The sequence below is a fragment of the Nuphar pumila genome, chromosome 15 (assembly GCF_984573655.1).
Source record: "Nuphar pumila chromosome 15, dmNupPumi1.hap1.1, whole genome shotgun sequence".
NCBI lineage: Eukaryota > Viridiplantae > Streptophyta > Magnoliopsida > Nymphaeales > Nymphaeaceae > Nuphar > Nuphar pumila.
The window spans coordinates 62,970,367-62,990,194 of NC_143263.1; the positions used below are offsets into that span (position 1 = coordinate 62,970,367).

The 19,828-nt window shown below is 38.1% G+C and overlaps 2 protein-coding genes and 1 long non-coding RNA gene across 5 annotated transcripts in view; all 3 read left to right on the top strand.

Annotated features, from left to right (window-relative positions):
* The first annotated feature begins 1,223 nt into the window (after positions 1-1,223).
* Positions 1,224-1,744, top strand: LOC149815450 (uncharacterized). The gene is made up of 3 exons (XR_016428066.1): positions 1,224-1,271; positions 1,351-1,480; positions 1,565-1,744. It is a non-coding gene; the product is annotated as an uncharacterized LOC149815450 (long non-coding RNA).
* A 63-nt stretch (positions 1,745-1,807) lies between these two features.
* LOC149815451 (uncharacterized) lies at positions 1,808-3,841 on the top strand. The gene is made up of 4 exons (XM_089990059.1): positions 1,808-1,891; positions 1,974-2,078; positions 2,177-2,530; positions 3,662-3,841. Exons 1-4 carry the CDS (start codon positions 1,829-1,831, stop codon positions 3,746-3,748), a joined length of 609 nt encoding a protein of 202 aa, XP_089846185.1. The 5' UTR covers positions 1,808-1,828; the 3' UTR covers positions 3,749-3,841.
* Positions 3,842-8,945: 5,104 nt separating this feature from the next.
* LOC149815452 (pyruvate, phosphate dikinase 2-like) overlaps positions 8,946-19,828 on the top strand; it is a 110,491-nt gene continuing 99,608 nt past the window's right edge. Inside the window, exons 1-7 of one of the 3 annotated variants that reach the window (XM_089990109.1) lie at positions 8,946-9,077; positions 14,860-15,035; positions 15,141-15,440; positions 15,522-15,578; positions 16,182-16,415; positions 17,063-17,200; positions 18,505-18,667. In XM_089990109.1, coding sequence (XP_089846235.1) covers positions 14,988-15,035; positions 15,141-15,440; positions 15,522-15,578; positions 16,182-16,415; positions 17,063-17,200; positions 18,505-18,667 — 940 coding nt within the window. In that variant the 5' untranslated portion in view covers positions 8,946-9,077; positions 14,860-14,987. The remainder of the gene's footprint in view (positions 9,078-14,859; positions 15,036-15,140; positions 15,441-15,521; positions 15,579-16,181; positions 16,416-17,062; positions 17,201-18,504; positions 18,668-19,828) is intronic. The other 2 variants (XM_089990108.1, XM_089990110.1) reach the window with 2 other exon arrangements.

Below are 19,828 nucleotides of genomic sequence, written 5' to 3' on the forward strand. Positions count from 1 at the left end.
TTTGACTTCCATGTGAAATTTTATAATAAAAGCATGCTTCAAATGATTGTATCGTGTCATTAATAGTTTGCACATGAAAATATTAAGTTATCAATGCATGCATCAAAATTCTTGTTATTGTTTGACATAGTATATTGCATGATAAATTTGATATTTTCTTCATCGTAGCATTCTGATTGTTTTTTTCTTAATTCGTTAGGATACTATTCGTAACATCATACGACAGAATGACTGCAAACCGTGAATGGATGTACCGTAGGATAGTGGACAATGAGTTATCGCATGAATATATGGATGGTGTCGATAGTTTTATTGAATTTGCAACGGCGAGTGTCAGTACGGTAGATCCCACAGGTCGGATTAGGTGTCCCTGCAAGATTTGTAAGAATAATCGATTTGTAGAACCTCATGGCGTTAGACATCACCTATACAGGAAGGGTTTTGTGAGTGATTATCAGAACTGGACGTTTCATGGAGAAAAATTTAGAAACGATTTTGATGCACGGGTGAATGTGGTGCACGATAATCCATATACGAATTTGATATTTGATGCACCAAGTGGATGGGCAAACAATGAAGAAGAAGAAGAAGAAGAAGAAGAAAGTCAAACTAGTGACGAGGAAGAATTCTCAAGCTAGTGAGCAAAATCTTATACTACAAACCTCTATTTAAATACATTGTAATACTTGATGTGAGTTGTATTGCAATACTTGGTGTGAATGATTAAAAATTTTATTTGAATGTATTGTAATACTTGATACGAATGATTCGAATGCATTGTAATACTTGATGTGAATGATTTCAATTATCTGAATGTATTATAATTTATGCAATTAACGAATGATTTGAATTAGTGCAATACTTGATGTCAATGATTTGAATTATTTGAATGCATTGCAATGCTTGATGTGAATGACTTGAATGCATTGTAATACTTGATGTGAATTATTTGAATGTATTGTATGACATATGTTATTTGTTAGAATATGGTTCATGGAGGTTATAGTGGTCGCTCATCTAGTAGTAGCCAGGCTCAACCTTCATCTTCACGGGCTCCTGTGATAGGTATATCATATAACTAATTAGATGCTTGATTAGTTCAAATGCACATTCTGAGAATTTCTAATGTATTTTTTTACAGATGATGTTGCGCCTGTACACGACCCACCTACACCAGTTGATCACACAAGTCAACAGCCAACACAGGAAACATGGTCTTCTTAGGCTGGCACAAGAAGACTCATTCGAATAGTGTATATCGATAATCGACCGTAAGTATTTTGTTTTCAATTATTGCATATCTTTTAAATATTTTATATTGATATTTACTGTGTAACAATTCATGTGCAGCACGAGGTTTGAGCCACAAGAAGTAGTACGGGAGATTAGGAATTCACTTCTTCAACATCTACCAGGACCAGTTGCTCAATGGAAAGAGTACCCAAAGGAGGTGTTAGACAGATTGTGGTCCTCATTCATGGTATACAGTTGTTCCTCATAGTTAATGTGTTTCATATTTAATTTATTTAAGCAATGTCTACTAACTTTCTGAAAATATTTGTAGGCTTCGAATCGCTTTGCAACTACGGTGGAAGAAAATGATGCAAGGAAGGTGTGGCAGAAGGTGGCTGCCAATCGATTTGCAGACATGCTGCACACTATGAAGACTGCAGCAAAAAAAGCATCTGGCGTAGTAGATGATCCATTACTGTGGAAGGGCCATGGTCCTATTACTATCAGGAGAGATTACTTGGATGAAATGTGCGATAAGTGGGCGGGAGATGCATTTAAAAATCGCTCTGCGAAGGCTTCACAAAATCGATCGAAGATGCCCGAAGCCCATCTACACACAGGTGGATCTAAGACATTTGGGAGCCACCTAAAGAAAATGGTAACTCATCAATATATAATATTAATTTTATAAGTATTGTTGCAAACTTGTGTACTAAATCTTTTGTCATTTAACTTTGCAGGAAGCAGAAAAAGGAGGCAGTGTACCATATAAGGATGTGTTTGTAGAAACACATAAACGGAAGACCACGGGAGTCTTCGTATCAGAGAAGGCGAGAACGACAACGGTATGTATTAATTCTATTAATAATCATTGCAATATATATGCAAGTTATCATAATGTTATCTTTAATTATTAATGAATACTTTAAACATTATTTTGTAGGAGGCATATGAGCAACAGATGGTAGAGCGATATGGCGAAGACGCTACTCAGCATCCATCATTTGATCCTACAGCATGGGTGACTGCAGCAGGTGAACCCAAAAAAGGTCGCGTGTTCGGGTTTGGGAGTAATATGAACACTTCACCAGTTATTGGTTCTTCCAGTTACGGCTCACCGACTTCTTACGCCGACATAAGCTCCAAGCAGCCGACTATTCTTTCCGGTGATGATGTACGCGAGATCATTAATGAATCACTGAATAACTACTTCCAATACACCGTCGCCCCCTTTCTCCGAAATGAGATCAAGGCCGCTGTTCAGGATAGGGGATCTTTGATTCCAGGTCCCTCTCAGGTATAATCACATATATAGTTTTTTTTACTGTCTTAAAGCACATCTGAGCATGGTAGAATCACATATAGAGTTTTTCTAGATGCCTTAGAACACATATGAACATGCTATAATCACATATTCAATTTTTTTACTGCCTTAGCACACATATGAGCATGATAGAATCACATATAAAGTTGCTTTGCCTGCCTTAGAGCACATATGAGCATGCTATATTCACATATTCAATTTTTTTACTGCCTTAGCACACATACGAGCATGATCGAATCACATATATAGTTTTTTGCCTGCCTTAAAGCACATCTGAGCATGGTAGAATCACATATAGAGTTTTTTTACATGCCTTAGAACACATATGAACATGCTATAATCACATATTCAATTTTTTGACTGCCTTAGCACACATATGAGCATGATAGAATCACATATATATATATATATATATATATATATATATATATATATATATATATATATATATATATATATAACTTTTTGTCTGCCTTAGAGCACATATGAGCATGATAGAATCACATATAAAGTTTTTTTTATTGCATTAGAACACATATGAGCATGCTATAATCACATATTCAGTTTTTTGACTGCCTAATAACACATATGAGCATATTATAATCACATATTCTGTTTTTTGACTGCCTTAGCACACATATGAGCATGCTATAATAACATATAGAGTTTTTTATCTGCCTTAGAACACATATGAACATGTTATATATCATTTATGATAGAATCACATATAAAATTTTTGGCTTTGCCTGCCTTAGAGCACATATGAGCATGCTATATTCACATATTCAATTTTTTTACTGCCTTAGCACACATACGAGCATGATCGAATCACATATATAGTTTTTTGCCTGCCTTAAAGCACATCTGAGCATGGTAGAATCACATATAGAGTTTTTTTAGATGCCTTAGAACACATATGAACATGCTATAATCACATATTCAATTTTTTGACTGCCTTAGCACACATATGAGCATGATAGAATCACATATATAGTTTTTTTATTGCCTTAGATCACACATGAGCACATGATAGAATCACATATAGTGTGTAATTTATTTCATTATATTTTGTTTATCAATACTGACTGTTCTTTTCTTGCGTAGGCTGCTAGCGATAATCAGGGTAGTGGAGCTGAAGGGACAGATAAAGACAATGAACAAGAAGACGCACAAAATCTTGGGAATGATTAGAGGACTGTGTTGAAGAAGTTCTATTTTTTTTATTTTTCCTAATTGTAATTGTTGAATTGTAAATAATTAAACTTCTTAATTTTAAGGTGGAACGATTAATTATTATAGATACTTGTTATATGATTTTTTTTGTGTGGTTTGTTTTTTATTTACAGGAAATATAAATTGTACAGGAAATAGAAATTGTACAGTTCTCGGTAATTAATTTTTAAATAATTTTTTTTTGATTTTTTTTCGTGTTTGCGACGGATTAGCGACGGATGATTCCGTCGCTATTCATATTAATCTAGCGACGGAACCATCCGTCGCTATTCATATTAATCTAGCGACGGAATTAAATCCGTCGCCAAGCCGTGGTCGCCGTTTAGTACCGGCGGATTGGCGACAGAATATAGCGCTCGTTATTCCGTCGCAATTAGCGACGGACCTGGCGACAGAATTATTCCGTCGCCAGTTAGCGTCGAAATATTCGCGACGTAAGCATACTGTCGCCTCGTTGTCGCTAATCCGTCACTAACATAGTTAGCGACGGATTCGCGACGGAATGTGGTCGTCGCTAATCTACTGGTTTATTGTAGTGCTAGAGGCTTGTTTTATGCGTCAGCAATGTTCTGCAGTTTGGTTACAGTGGATGCAGATGTTGTCTTTTTTATTCAGACTTTCATTAGAGTATATTTTTCTGCTTCTGATGCCAACTGCACCCTAAGAAACTTTGATGAGGTAGACTAGATGAGTCGCTCATAGCTTGGCTCGTCCTTTCCTGTTAAAGAGCTTGTCCTAACTCATGAAATAGTAGTGTAATAAACATATATTTGGATATATTTTGCGTCACATAATGTAGTCTAGAACATGGTTGATGATTTTGGCCTGCAAGCTTCTAGGCTTAGAGTCAAAATCCTATTGTTTTAGCTTGTAAACGATGTGCCTGCCTCTCTCTCTGTGTGTGTGTGTGTGTGCGTGTGTGTGTGTGTAAACAAGCCAGCTTGAACTTAGCTTGTTTGACTCAGACTCATCATGATATCAAGCTGGGCTTGGCTGATCGCAAGCCAGACCGAGCTTGAACACTTCAAGCTCAGCACATTCGGCTCATTTAGCATCACTAGTTTCATCTAGTATGGATCTGACAATGGTAGTTGAACCTCATAGTTCTTATTGGAAATATGCTGAACATAGTCTAAGCTGAATCAGAGTAATCCTTCCAGCTTGTGCAATTCCAGTCACCTTCATGTCTTGACCCAGATGCAGTCAAAATTTAGGTAAGTTGAGTAGTATCTAAACCGTGCTAGGTTGTGGTCAAGCAGGATCAACTAATTTTTGTGTATGTGTGTTTAATTAGGAGAGCACATAGGGCTGGCTCAACCTGAACTAACCTGAACCGATGTTATTAGGACCCGATAGGCGCAAATCCAACATCAAAACCCAACAAGACTTTTATCAGGTTTGAGCTCAGTCTGGTCTTACAAAGATCAGATTGAATTAAGAACATTCTTGGGCTAGGCAAGGTTGGGGTCCATTGAGATGTTTTTCACCCACATGGTGATCGAATGTGCTTATCGCTATGGAATCCAACTAGATGGGTTTGGATTTTGTGGGATATCCGAACCAATTTTGAACTGTTGACATCCCTTTAACCCTCTAAACAGAGCTTGGTGGAGCACAATAATTCTGTGGTGGTGACTTGATGAGGTACCAACTCTCGGTGATGAGTCATCTGTGACCATGATTAAGCCACGTGGCCCAACCAGAACGTTCGTTACCTATCATAGGCATCAATCTTTGGGTCCTACAGTACATGAGAAAAAAGAAAAAGTCTCAAATGTGCTTCTGTTTTTGGTCAATGACTAAAATGGATTTTTTTTCTCGTCAAGAGCTCTTCGACTTTAGGTAGCAAGCAGACTTGCACATAAGGGCCTCACTAGGGTTTCAATTTTCAAGTTTCAAGACTGATTTTTTGAAGTGTTCGCTGAGACTAGCTAGCTTGTGTTAGACTTGGTTGACTTGGGCCGTCTGAATTGGTTCAATCAAGCAAGCATGACTTGGCCGAACCATGCCTAGTCAAAACATGCACGGTCAAAGGCCCTCCTCGAGCGTTGCATACTTAGCCAAGTCATGTAGTTTTCTCTCCTGATTTTCAGCTACTTGATTGTGAAGTTAAAATATGACTTAACACAATCTATGGCTTGAACCAAGCCAGTCATTTTGAGGAGAGCCTAGCTTTTATGCAGCCAGGTTTCATTTAGCTCGGTTCATTCAAATGCAACAACTCTCATACAACCAAAATGCCGTGATTCAATCGTTGGCTAGGCTATGATATGTACTCAGTACCATGTTCAGTGAGCCAATATCTCGGCTAGTTTGCCAAGTCTACGTGGACTTGCTCTGAGTTGCACTGAGCCACTAGAGAACCAAGTTCTAGCCAGCTATGGACCCATTTGGGTATTCGATTCTCAAACTTTGCTACAAAAGGGCATGCTCATAGTAGCTAAAATTAAGACGACGAGGAGAAGAACAAAAGCAGAAGTTATGCAACATTAGTTTTTTGCTTGCGACTTATCCACATGGGCCTTTTTCATAAGTTGGTTCTATGACGCACAAAATTCTGAAATATTTAACGTCCTAATGTGATTTTTTTAGGATCTTCCAAAGTCGTGATTTGGTGAAGTTTGGCCTCGACCCAGGCTAGGATGAAAACTGGACCTGGTATGGGTATCAGAAGTACCGAACCTACCTTCCGGACCATGAATGCTCGAGCATTGAGCATAGCTCTAGATGGACTGAACCTATCAAGAGTCCACACCATATGAGAAAGGCTTTGTTCGACCAGGTCCGGATCTGTATTAGTCATTGAGGGGGAGTTAGGATGCTCTGCATCGCTGGGAGATCGCGGGGACAAGCAGATCAAAGCATGGGCTCCATGACTTCATCTAACTCGCTTTCAAACGATCTGATGACCCAAGATCCTTGTTTTAGTCTGAAAGACCCACAAATCCATGGATCTCTTAAGAATGGATCTTGTGTGCATGGATCAAATATGCTACCGATTGGACCCTCATTAACATACTCAAATGGTGATTTGATAGAATAGTTGGATGTGCAAGTGTGCATGTCGTGTTGAATGTGTCCATGAAAGAGAAAAAAAGACCACATACCAACCCAAAGATCAATATAGTCAAATTGAGAATACTACCTTGGATCAAGTTATTGTCTTGTTGGGCACTCTTAGAAGTTGCATAAACACGGTTAACTGCCTTCTTTTGCTCTCCTGATTTTGAGGTTGCTTGCCTTGCTTAATTGTTTTCTTTTTATAGTTCTGTTTCAGTTCTGAATGAAATGGCCACCCTTGCCACAGTAATGACAATTTGTTGAAGTTGTGGGACACAACTTACCCATATGAATACGAGAGTACCTATTGCATCTCTCATTATTAGCAGGCTGCCTCTGAATATGTTGCTGCTTACCTCTAGCCCTCATAAAAGGTTTATTTGCAGGAAACATGAAACTTGGTCTGCCATGAAAAATTTTCTTCTATTGATACTGTCCTCCCTCAGACCGATGCCCTACTACCTTGCCTTGGACCTTTGAATTGGTTGTCAGTCCTCTTTAAGCACAATAGCCACCTCAATAGCTTTGACAAGGGTCTCATGTCCCTTGATAAGTATCTTAGTTCGAAGTGCAGACTTTAAACCTTGAGTAAACTTTGTCGCTCTTTTTTCATCAATGATATACACATGTGGGCAGAATCGCTCAAGTTCTCTGAACTTGAAGATATAATCTGTAAAGGGCATAGCTCTCTGCTGGAGCTTTAGAAATTCTTGCATTTTTTTGGCCTTCTTATGTTTCAGGAAGTAAGCTTTGAAAAACACATATGTGAAATGTGTATGTTTGACTCTCCAATTGGACCTGGTGGACCGTCTCTCACCATCACAAAGCTTATTCCTTCAATCAATAGGTGATAAAATTCACCTGTCGATCCTCCAAAACTCAAAGAACTCAAAAAATCCTTTCCATTTTTTTTATCCAGTTCTCAACCGCAATAGGGTTCACCTTACCCTTGAAAATTGTCACCCGGAGAAACTGCACCCGATACGAAGACCTGATCATGATGGCTCAGCCTGCCATACCTACGATGGTCATGCCTACAGTGTAAAACTTTGAGGCTAAGACCCCTGCCCCCGATACCTATGCTACGCATTGGCTTGCGTAGAGAGGCGACACTCATGAGAATCGAACCTTGACTGCCTGTCTAACAGCCAAGGCCCCACCCCACTACGCCAACCCAACTTGGGGCATGTCTTTGACACTTGATCCTGTATTATAGTTGATAGTTAATACTTTTAATATTATAGTGTAGCATAGGATGGGATTATATTGGTAACCTCATCACCTAATCCTAATAAAACATCTCAAGATATTCATTGCAACATTTCTTATGTTTCCCATGCCCAACCAACAAATTTCATGATAGAAAATATGTCTGTGTTCATTTGCACTTTGGACATTTTTTTTCACCAACGACATGATTAATGCTCACGAGGGCTTCGCACACTTGACTAAGCAGTTCGGTTTAAGGTGTTCAAGTTGCAAGACATCACAAGTTCGATACCTAAGGTCTGCATTTCTTACCATAAAATAAAAACTAATGGGAAACTACCCAAGTGCATGGGCGAAAAGTACTCGTAGAGTTTTACATCACAAACAATGAATGAGATCATGATTAATGTGGCGCATCTCAACTCGTAAGTGACCCTCCAAACAGTAACAATGGTTTCTTGAAAAGTTTAGCATCTCCTATACAAGAAATTCTATTACAGCTAGTGCACGTCACCTTGTGTTGGGATGTTGCAAGTTCAAATCCCAATGGTATCATTGTATAACTGGTACGGTCTACCTAACCTCAGCTTGCCTTTCAAACAAAAAAAAAATCTATAATACATTTTAGGTTGTATGGAAATTCTAACACTCAAGTATTACTGGATGCTTTGGATAGCCAATGGCAAAGTATCTTTGTAAAGGTTATTTTAGTAATTTACTTACACTTATCATGGCTTGACAAGTGGTCCAACTGCATGAAATTTTTTAATGTTCACAAGCTCCCACAATAATCTACGGCCATAAATAAATGCCACAAGTTAGGAAAAATTAACAATTTAAGGGCATTGGTGTTCATATATAAAGCAGCTGCTATTGAATTGTGAGCGACCATACTTGCTTCGTGAACTCTTGGATAGCGTTTCATCACTTGTCCTGGATTTCTTGGTGCCGAATTTTGGAGGTCTCGCCGGAAAGATTTTCCGGCAGTGCCACGCGACAAGTGTTTCTATTGCATAAGGTACGATTATGCTTATATACCAAGTAAAATTTATCAACGCGTACTTAAAAGAGTTTCACTCCCTGTCAGGCCCTCCTACTTTGGATTTCTATACGTTTTGATCTTTGTATAGGATTTGGTAGCAAGCGAAGACGTGTGAATTGTGTTTGGTTATTGGATCATTCAAATGATGAATGAAGAACGTATCCTGATCACAGTAATTTGCTTCTCCCTCAGAATTTGGAGTGTCAATTCAGGTTAAATTGAGACAGATATAGCCAAATCATCTGACATTTTGCCTATTTGTTTGATTCTAGAATATTAATTCAACTTGAAGTAACTGAAATATGTTTACCAACCAAATATGTTTACTGGTATGAACCAAGATTTTCATAGTTTTTTTTTTCAAAAATTCCATCATACATATGTGATCTAGATGCTTGATTTTATAGAAGGAGACTCTTGGATCATCTAATTACTAATTACTATGTATAAGAATCATCTAATTACTCTGTATAAGAAGGATCGTTTAAGGATGGAAAATCAATGACTTAGAATTTTCATAAATATTCAAGCATAAAAAATCATATTTCTTGATCCAATTACGATGATTCAATAGCCAATTCCTAGCAAATGAACTACACCGAATGCATCTGCAGGGTTAGATTTGCAAAAAAAACCCTAAAAAAATCTCAATTCATATCAGCAAACATATTTGGTTGGTTAACATATTCCAGTTTCCTTATATACATAACCATACCGTAGTAGTCGTGTACTGATATCATGTGATCAAAATCGGGTCTGCTGATTGGATGTCTAATCAAGGTGATGAAAATCCCTTTCTCTCTCTTTCTTCTGTTTTTAACCTAAGAAAATCTCTATTCATACCAGCAAACATATTTGGTTGGTAAACATATTCCAGTTTTCCGTATATATATAACCATACCATAGTAGTTGCATACCGATATCACGTAATCAAAATCAGGTCTGCTGATTGGATGTATAATCAAGGTGATGAGAATCCGTCTGTCTCTCTCTCTCTCTTCCATTTTTAGCTAGTGCAGTTGCTAAACCCTTGAGGTCCCTCCTGCCCAGTTAAAGTACATCCAGCTTCAACCTTGTGGCAAAAGATGTCTCTTATGGGTTTCGAACTGCTGCCATCTCATATCAGGCGACTAACCATGATTGCGTCTAATTAGCTAGGAAGACAAAGCCCTTGTAAACATTGAGAATCCTTCTTTTGATTTGCCCAATGTGCATAACTCGTATAAATGGGTTGAATGCTAGATGAAAAGAAGATATTTTGTGCTTATCCAAAAATGGGTTACATGTGTGTGGTTGTAGTTGCACCTAGCTAATTGGCAATGCACACAACATTAATGAGGGCAAGCTAGTAAAAGAACTATGGTCACAAATGTCGACCATATTTTGAGAACACCACAAATTTATTACTATATATTCAGAAAAAATAAATTCTCGATAAAATGATTGTATATTCAAGGTATCAACTATTTTCAAATTATTTTGGTTTTATCAAAGGGTTAATGATTTTTCTGATTTACAGTTGTATATATTTTCTAGAGAATTGTCTCGAAAACCTGCTTTTTTATTTTATATCAAGAATTTTCCTTGTTGACAACAGCTTATGACATTAAAAAAAACCCTAACAGTTTGACAAAGTCATCCATTTTTAAAATAAATAATGGACTAAATAAAAAAAAAAGGAAAAGCAGGAAAGAAGAAAATATCAGATATACATGGTTTAACCAAAAGCTTATACATCCACTAGAAAAAAAAGCTGGGGTTTATCTTTTTGTTCAATCTCTCTAGTTACTTATTTATAGAGGTTTATGATCTAAATGAGAAATTCAATTTATAACAGATAAGAGAATCCATCTCAAATAATGTGATAGGATAGAGATGCATGAAATCTCATCTAATCCATCAAATCTTGAAAAAGACTGTAACTGAAAATCTTGGGAGGGATAATTTTAACACATAAAAAAACGATTTTTAAGCTTATGTTTGAAAAGATTTTTTTTTTGAGAGAGATGAAGAAAAATTTGCAACTGTTTTGTGCCGTCACGTGTAAAGTTGACTTTGTCTGTCCCCGACGTGTATGGGTAAGACATATTGCAAACAGAACAAAAAAAAAAAGGACAAAACTGACAACTAAAATTTGTCAGCAACCAATCAATCACCCGCCAGAAGGGGGGGGGGGGGGGGTTGGCGTAGTGAGTTGGGGCTTTGGCTGCTAGACGAACAGTCAAGGGGGGGGGGGGGGGGTTGGCGTAGTGAGTTGGGGCTTTGGCTGCTAGACGAACAGTCAAGGTTCGATTTTCATGGGTGTCAATCGTCTGAGTAAGACAACACGTAGCATAGGCCCTCAGGACAGGGGTCCTAGCCTCAAAGTTTTATGCTGCTGGCACGACGACAGTAGGTATGGCAGGCTGAGCCAGCACGGCCAGGTCTTCTTCCTGAGTGATGTTTCTTCGGGTTATAAATCTCCCAAAAAAAAACAAAACAATCATTCACCATTACCTCCATCGATGGATATCGGATCTAATAGGACCCTGTTTTGGCAATAAACAAAACTCTGATTTGGAATTTGGGTTGGACGCATAGGTTTGGATTAATATTCGGAGTCCAGTATGGTTTATAATCAAGTAATCCACGCCCAACCTAAGTTTCGATTAAAATATAAAAATTTTCAATGTAAAACATATAAAGAATATTATTTCCCAAGTCTGATTTATATAATTCTTGAAGAACTCCTGTATGGTTTTGCCAATGGTAGGTCTGCTCTAACACAAATCCAGCACCTCAAAGTCCAAACTAGGTTCAGACCCAACTAAGTTCAGTGAGAGTCCGACCGGTTGGCAAAGCATTTTTATTTTTCATCTTCGACTTGGTATCTTTTGATCAACATTTCCAAAGCCCTTTGGTTCACCACTTTATTCTTCACAAGGGTTTGCCTTCATACTTATGAATGGTAACCTAAGGATGCGTTTGATTCACCAGATGAACCTGGATGGGGTTGTCTCGGGCGAGTTCAGACTCATGAGTCACACCCCTAGGGGTGCAACTTAGAGTCCTAAACAAACATTGGTCGAGAAGTTCGGGGGTGACATTTGTCCAGGCAATCAAACGTTCAGACATAATTGTGTAGAACAGAGGTGTCTTTGGATAAGCCAAGTTTTTGTTTTAAGTGTTTCGTTCTTTTTTTTTCTTTTTTGGTCTTAGGTGTTCCGAACACCATTGCTTCAGATAAAGGATGCAATAGGTGTCCGGCAGAATGCTTGGGATGCTGTTTTACAGCTGTCCCGCACGGCTGCTGTTTGCGTGAGACACGTACAGCAGCAACCCGCGGATGCTGCTGTCCGCGCAATCAAACGCCCCCCAAATAGAAAAAAGTCAAGTCTCCCTTGTCCAGGCTTTACAATCTTAACACTTGGCAGGAACAATACTTGGACCAGCAGAACCATGTCTCTTAAGCAAATGGCCACATGTTCTGGTTCTTCCCCTAACTTGGCCCATAAAAAGAGAAAGAACAGTAAATAGAAAATCAATAAAACCTGGATCCAATCTCACTTCTCTCTAGGGCTGGTAAACGAACTGAACGAGCCGAGCCTAACCTGTTCAAGCTCTGCTCGTTTACTATTTTTGTCAGCTCGATCTCGAGCTTAGCACTGCCAAAATAAGATTTGAACCTCAAACCTCATTCTCACTGTAACCAGTTGTATAAAACTAGTTTTTATAACAAAAGTTTCACTTAATTTCTATATGGTATATACTTAAACCGAGCACCCTTGCTCGGTTAGTTTTTGGCTGCTCATGGCTTGGTCTGCTACACGAACCAAACATGAACGAGTTTATGACGAGCCAAACCGAGACGAACAACGAGCGGTTCGGCTCGTTTCCCAGTCCTCCCCTCCCCGTGGTCAGTACTGAAGTTTGAATCCTATTGGACAATCGGTTCAAATAAGAATGGGTTTGGTTCCGGGTCCGGGTCCGTTTTACATCAAGCCCGATCTGTTACGGCCGCCAACTCTTTAAAAGGCCCGACCCGCGCAGCGGCGCCCGCGCGACGGAACACGTTGTGGACAAGTGGAGGAGGAAGAACTTTTTGCGGTTACTTCCTCTCGATTCTCTCCCGCAGCAATGGAGAATCCACAGGGTAAGCGAGATCTCAAAGCCCTAATTCTTCTCTCGATATTGTTTAGTCGTGATTCGGCTGAATCTTATACTCCTTTTGCGATCGCTAAACGAAATGCATGAATCAAGAAAAAAAGCAGAAAGATAGAAGAACTAGGATCTTCTTTGGAATAACAGTTGGTTTATTTCTCTCGAAGATTTGTCATTCATGCTTGGCAAGTTGAGGTTTCGGTTGAGTGAGTAATTCGCTAAATTTTCGTGGTTTTACTTCTTAATTTCGGTTATCCCAGGTTGTTTTTCTTCTTCTTTGAAGAAGTATGTTTTGAGGCTACTTAATCGGTTTGATTTACTACTCAATGTCGGCCATTGAATCGTGGACAGTCGTGGAACGTGAAATGAGAATTCGATGGTAGTTATTTAGATACATCATACATGGATGGGTATGAAGAGTTCTAAGACCACTGCTTGGGAGCCGGAGATGGTATTTAATGAGGGTGTAATTGACACCACCTACGGCCACTGGTGTTTGGGAACCCTGTTTTGGGAGATGAGAAAGGTGTTGAGAGTGGAGATGGGTCATGTTCAACTACATCATCACAAGGATGTTGTTGACAACTCCAGCCTCATCTCCCATTTTCATCTCCACTCCCATGACCCCTCTCATTCTCCTCAACACCAGCTTCCAAACAGTAATATGATCCGGTTTTCAACGGTTGTGAAGTACACCTAGTAACACCTACATTACCCAATTGCTTTCTCATACAAGTCCCACTGTCATTAACGTCCAGTGTCTGCATTGATGAACATTAGCTGCCACCTTTAAATGGGCACTCAAAATTGGCTTAACAAGTACTGCTTGAACACTACCCCGAAGGATTTAAGTAAGAAGCCACCTCACATCTTAGGCAGGTCTTTCCGTTGGCAAACTCTATTAGAGAGGAATTTTGTGTGAACTTTCATAAGGGTGACATAATTGGCAATACAAAAGAATCCTTCTTGTTGATCTTTGTACTTATATTAAGTCATTAGCGTGCACCTGAGATTCTAACAAAAGCTGCAACAACTAATTGTTTTCAAGGTGGGAAATGGGAAGAAGCTTGTAACGAGAAGAAATGGTTTCTCAAAGAAAAGATTTCTTTGTTTGGATACCCTAGAAATGGAAATTTTTTTGTAAGGCCTTGTGGATTTGCCTACCTTTATGGACTGCCTTCCGATTCCCATGTAGTTTTGAGGTGCTCCCTGTTCAAATTTGACAAGCTAGATGTTTTGGATCTGATGCGTCTGATTGGTAAAGTTGATATGATGCTTCTTATCGTAGTAATTGACTAGGGTTTGTGTAGGGACTATGTTTTGTGTATATAAAATCTCGATTACTTTATGGAAATAGCAACTATAATGCACATTTTCCTTATTTTTTAAATTTCTTAGTCAAGGATCTGTTTCCCTGGAAAAAGAAAACGCTATGTTTAGAAAACAAAGTTGTGCAATTTGAAGCTATTATTGACAATGCAAGGAAAATGACTGTTTTTAATATAATCAGTGCCATATTTTCCATTAATTTGGTCACTTTGTTGAAGAATCATGGAGGAATTTATAGTTCTATTGATTCTTGACTTTCTCCAATATTTCACATGTTGGCCATCCAAAGAGATGGAGAGTTCATTGATGCAAGTTGTATGATCTGTAAAAGAAAAGAGTAATTGGGGATGTTGAAGCTTATTAAATGGAGTACGCCCTGATAATGTACAATGATTTTTGAAGGACTAAAAGGAGGTTATGCTACGAGTGCAGCACTCAACTAGCTTGAAAGGAAAACCAAAATATGTGCATGACTCTCTCTCTCTCTCTCTCTCGCTTGCTTGCTTTATGATGCCAACTGGTCACCATTTGGGCGATGATGCTAAATAGGCTGCTCTGTATTGGAACTAGGACAATATGCCTTCAGCATTAAGGAGCAGTTTCACACAATCAGCATCAGAAGTCTATGAAAATCAGCTGCTGAAGGACACACTTCCAAATCAACTTGGCATTAATGAAGTGAAACAACTCAGTGGCCATATTTCTCAGCAAGGCTCCAATGCAGCTACAACCCGTAGTATATCCACACAGGCAACACTTTATTACATTCAGAAAGGCTATTTGGACTCGACACAAAGAAAATCATTGTCGAGGCATGGCCAGACTTCTGGGACCCTCCATGCTGTTGCTATCCAAGCTCAGAAGACGAAGGTATGACCTTTGGAATTCTTTTTCTAGGATTATTATTCATATTTGAAACATATAATGCAACTTCTTCCCTTTTACATCCAGAGAGTATTCACCTTTGGTAAAGGAAGGAGTGAAGGCAACAAGGGCATGAAGTCTTTGGTGAGCTTGCTTGCTTTTTTTTCACTTTTTTAGAATAACATTTATAAAGGCTTAATTTTATCCTTGCATGAATTTCTGAAAATGAAAGGGGGCTCATAAAAATTCAAGATCTAATGATCCAAATAATTCAAATGAATTTCCAAATTAAACAGTCTTCGGTTCTTGAATACCCAATTGACCAATTAATTCCCTACAATGCACTCAATTTTTCTTTGATAAATAGAAATTTCATTAAGAAATAATCTTTATGTAACCTTTTTTGTTCACGTCTTGTGGAAGATCTTGTTATCAATCCTGAGTAAATCAGTTTTAAGACATTGCAATTGTTACTAGGTTTAAAAGATTTGAAAAAATAGCAACTCTTTATTACTTGTGAGATACAGGTAGTTGACAAAAATGGTTTGTAAGTTATTCTACTTGCAGAGTGCATGTCCTTTTGCATTGTATGCCTTTTGTATTTTGTACACACCTATTCTTGTGCACATGGTTGCATTTAAATGTGTAGATAATTATAATTTATGGAGCTATTTTTTATTTTTCTTGTTTTTCACTATTTGAAAATTGAAACTTATTGGATTCCATGGATTTGCATTTATTCCCTAGTTGGGAGGAAAAGGAGCAAATCTTGCTGAAATGGCAAGTATAGGTTTATCGGTTCCACCAGGATTAACAATTTCAACTGAGGCTTGTCAAGAATACCAGGAAAATGGTAAGAAACTTCCAGAAGGCTTATGGGATGAAATATTGGAGGGCCTGCAAACAGTTGAAAAGGATATGGGTGCTTTCCTTGGTGATCCTTCGAAGCCATTACTCGTGTCAGTTCGCTCGGGTGCTGCGGTAAGGACAGATCAGTTCTAACATGAAACCTGTCAAACCATAAAACTTGTGTTTTGACAAAACCTTTTGTTGTTTAAAGCATGCATCCTGTTTATTGAAGGTGATTCCCATGTGCAGAAATTCCAGTTCCCATGTTTGTCTAAGCTTGCTTCCAATGACTCTTGGAGTGGGCTTTGGGAGTCTTTTTCAAGGATATGTAGAAGCTTTTGGTAACTGTCGTCCAGATCTAGCGCTTATGCAATTGATTGGACAAGTCATCAGTTGTAAAGTCAATATCAAATCACATTATTATGAAGAGTAACTTCATGCACAAAGTGCCCATGTGCTTGCATGAGCCTGTCATTTGATGTAAATACTTATGGTCAGAACTTTAATAGAACTTGCATATCCATTTGAAAGATGATCCAAAATACAAGGTGATAAGTCTGTCTGATTTTGAAAATTGGATGTATATAGGCTTATCAAGGGACATGACCAGAAGCTCATGAGATCATTTTAGTTTCTATTTAATTAGCAGAGTTACAACTTTTTAAATGTGGCAAATGATACAGTTATTTTTACCATTGTATGCATGTCAATAATCATGGATCTTTTAATTAGCTTTATGATCCAGTTTTAATTTTGTTCTTCTTATTCCTTGTATTTAGATCTCCATGCCTGGTATGATGGACACAGTGCTGAATCTTGGCCTTAATGATGAAGTTGTCAGTGGATTGGTTGTGAAAAGTGGTGAACGCTTTGCATATGATTCATACAGACGTTTTCTGGACATGTTCGGCAATGTGGTATGCTGATTTGAAGTTTTTTTTTCTTTTTCTATGAAAGATTTGGTGCTTCTGTGTGCACAGACAGGTCGTTGGCAGTTGACACACTCATGTACTTACAATTTATAAATGCCCTTCACTTATTTATGATGAGAAATGCTACCGTGCTCCAGGGGCACCTACTCCCACATACTAGAAATCATAGTTGTAGGCTATGTCACATGGGTGTGGGTGCGGGTGCGGGGGTGCGGCAAAAATATAAAAAAACTATATATATATATATATATATATATATATATATATATAAAGTCCAAAAGTTGAACATAAATGACCCTGGGTGCGTTGACTGCACCCAGGGTCAGGTTGACCGCATCAGGTGTGGGTGCGACACGGGTGCAGCACCTAGTTGGAGAATCCCTGTGACATACAGGGCAAAAAAAAATTTCTTGGCAAATTTTTTTAAGTCTGAAAATTGGACCAAAATGACCTTGGGTGCGTTGACCGCACCCAAGGTCGGGTTGACCGCACCTGGTGCTGCACCCACACCCGCGTAGCGTCGACGCGGGTGCGGCACCCTGCTAGCCGAATCCCTGTGACATAGGTTGTAGGTTTTAACTTTTCAATCAGACCTTATAGATGTACTTAACATAGTTTATTTGATAGGAATCATGTTTTGGATAATGTTTTTTGGACATAAAAATAGGTTTTTTTAAGTCATGAAATTTTGGTACATTATGAGCCATTGATTTTTGAAGATCTTAAAAAACCTACATGTATGCCATAATCACATGATCCAATTTTTTTTTTCACTAAATAATGATTGTAGATCATATCCTATGTCACCTGGGTACAGGTACGGAGGGTACGACATGGCAATTCCAAAAAATGTGGGTACAGGGACACAACTATATATATATATGTATATATATATTAAATATCATATAAATACAAAATAAACTGAATATAATCTAAATATATATGTTATATCTAAAATATATATAATATACTGAAAATATAATTATAAATTATAAATTGAATGCAAACTTGTATGTACGGAGGAGGGTAAAATGGCATGTCTAGGTGTCGACGCATGTCGACACGGGTACAGGAGGGCAAAATGGAGTGTCCAGGTACCATAGATCATATATATAGGGTCTGATCAATGAAAAAAGCTCAAAGATTTTGAAATTTTGAAGCTTCTATTAGGTGGGAGTAGGTGCTCCGGGAGCACCCTATCATTACTAATTTATGATTATCCATGCTTTCTGCATTTTGCATACATGCTTAAAATTGAATATCTTAAGTTTCGGTGTTTTCTGCTGAAGGTAATGGGGATTCCTCACTCCTTGTTTGAGGTGGAATTAGAAGAGCTGAAATCTGCGAAAGGTGTAAGCCATGATACTAATTTGACAGCCAGTGATCTTAAAGAGTTGGTTTCAAGATATAAAAAGGTGTATCTTGATGCTAAGGGTGAACAGTTCCCATCAGGTACATGAGCACTTCTAGGAAACTATTTTTGTTATTGGTTTGTTGCATTACTTTTTGCCTGCTAGTACAACTTTTTTAGGGAATAATGACAGGCTCCTATAATCTGCGGGATCTGTGTGTGTTGGTTGCTTTATGACTTGAGATGCTAGTCAACTTAAACAACTAGGTTTCAGAAAACTGAGACTTAGCTCATGGCTCATCTAGGACAATAATTTGATTATTTTTGTTCACTGAGTTTACAAGTATCGAACAACCATTTACCAAAACTTCTTATCCTCAGTACTCACTCACTCGATGCCTGACGAAGAAATAATTATTTCCAACATGTGATAGCTAATTGAACCATCTCTTAGTTTTTCTCAGGGAAATAATCTTGACTCTTAGAAAGAAGGGCCTTAATGAAGCAAAACAGTTAGATTTTTGTTTTTTTTGATAAATCATTTGTCATGGATGATATGATCCGTTTCAAGGTAAACAAAGGCAGGAGGAATGAACAAGGAAAGAATTGGTGATAGAATGTCAAAAACAGGGAGCAAAGAAGGATACTGAAGACATGAAAGAAGATGGTGCTGGTAGATGGTAAAATGAGTGGAAACATGGCAAGAAAATGAGAGTAATGTGGAAAATGAGGAAGCAGTCAAGTGGTGGATTGCCTATGATAAGCCAATGTGTAATTTTATGATCTAATGTTCTGGTATTATAAAAGAAATCCAAAGTGTAGATGACTTCTATGTAAGGAGAGCGAAAAAGGGTACCATAATTCATCAGGCTTCATTTATTTGCTATAATGTATACTGTTTCTAGACTGGATAATCTACTTGATGTGTAACTACTGTGTATTTAATGATTAAAAGAAGTATTCTACCTGACACTCATCAGATCCCCGGAATTCATAGGGCTGGATTAAGGCCTTATGACCATCTTTAATAGACAAACTGTTGGTGATTTCTTAACATGTATATATATTTTAACTTGTAAGCAGTGGAGGGTTGTGGAAGTACCTAAAATGCATACTTGTTCAACGATGTCCTTTTATTTTGATATCACAATGGATGTATAAGCTTGAACAAAACTTCATGAATTTCATAAGGTAATGAAATGCACATTAGATAGTGAATCATATGTGCATTCGAGTAACAAAATCTTTCTATTTAAGTACCA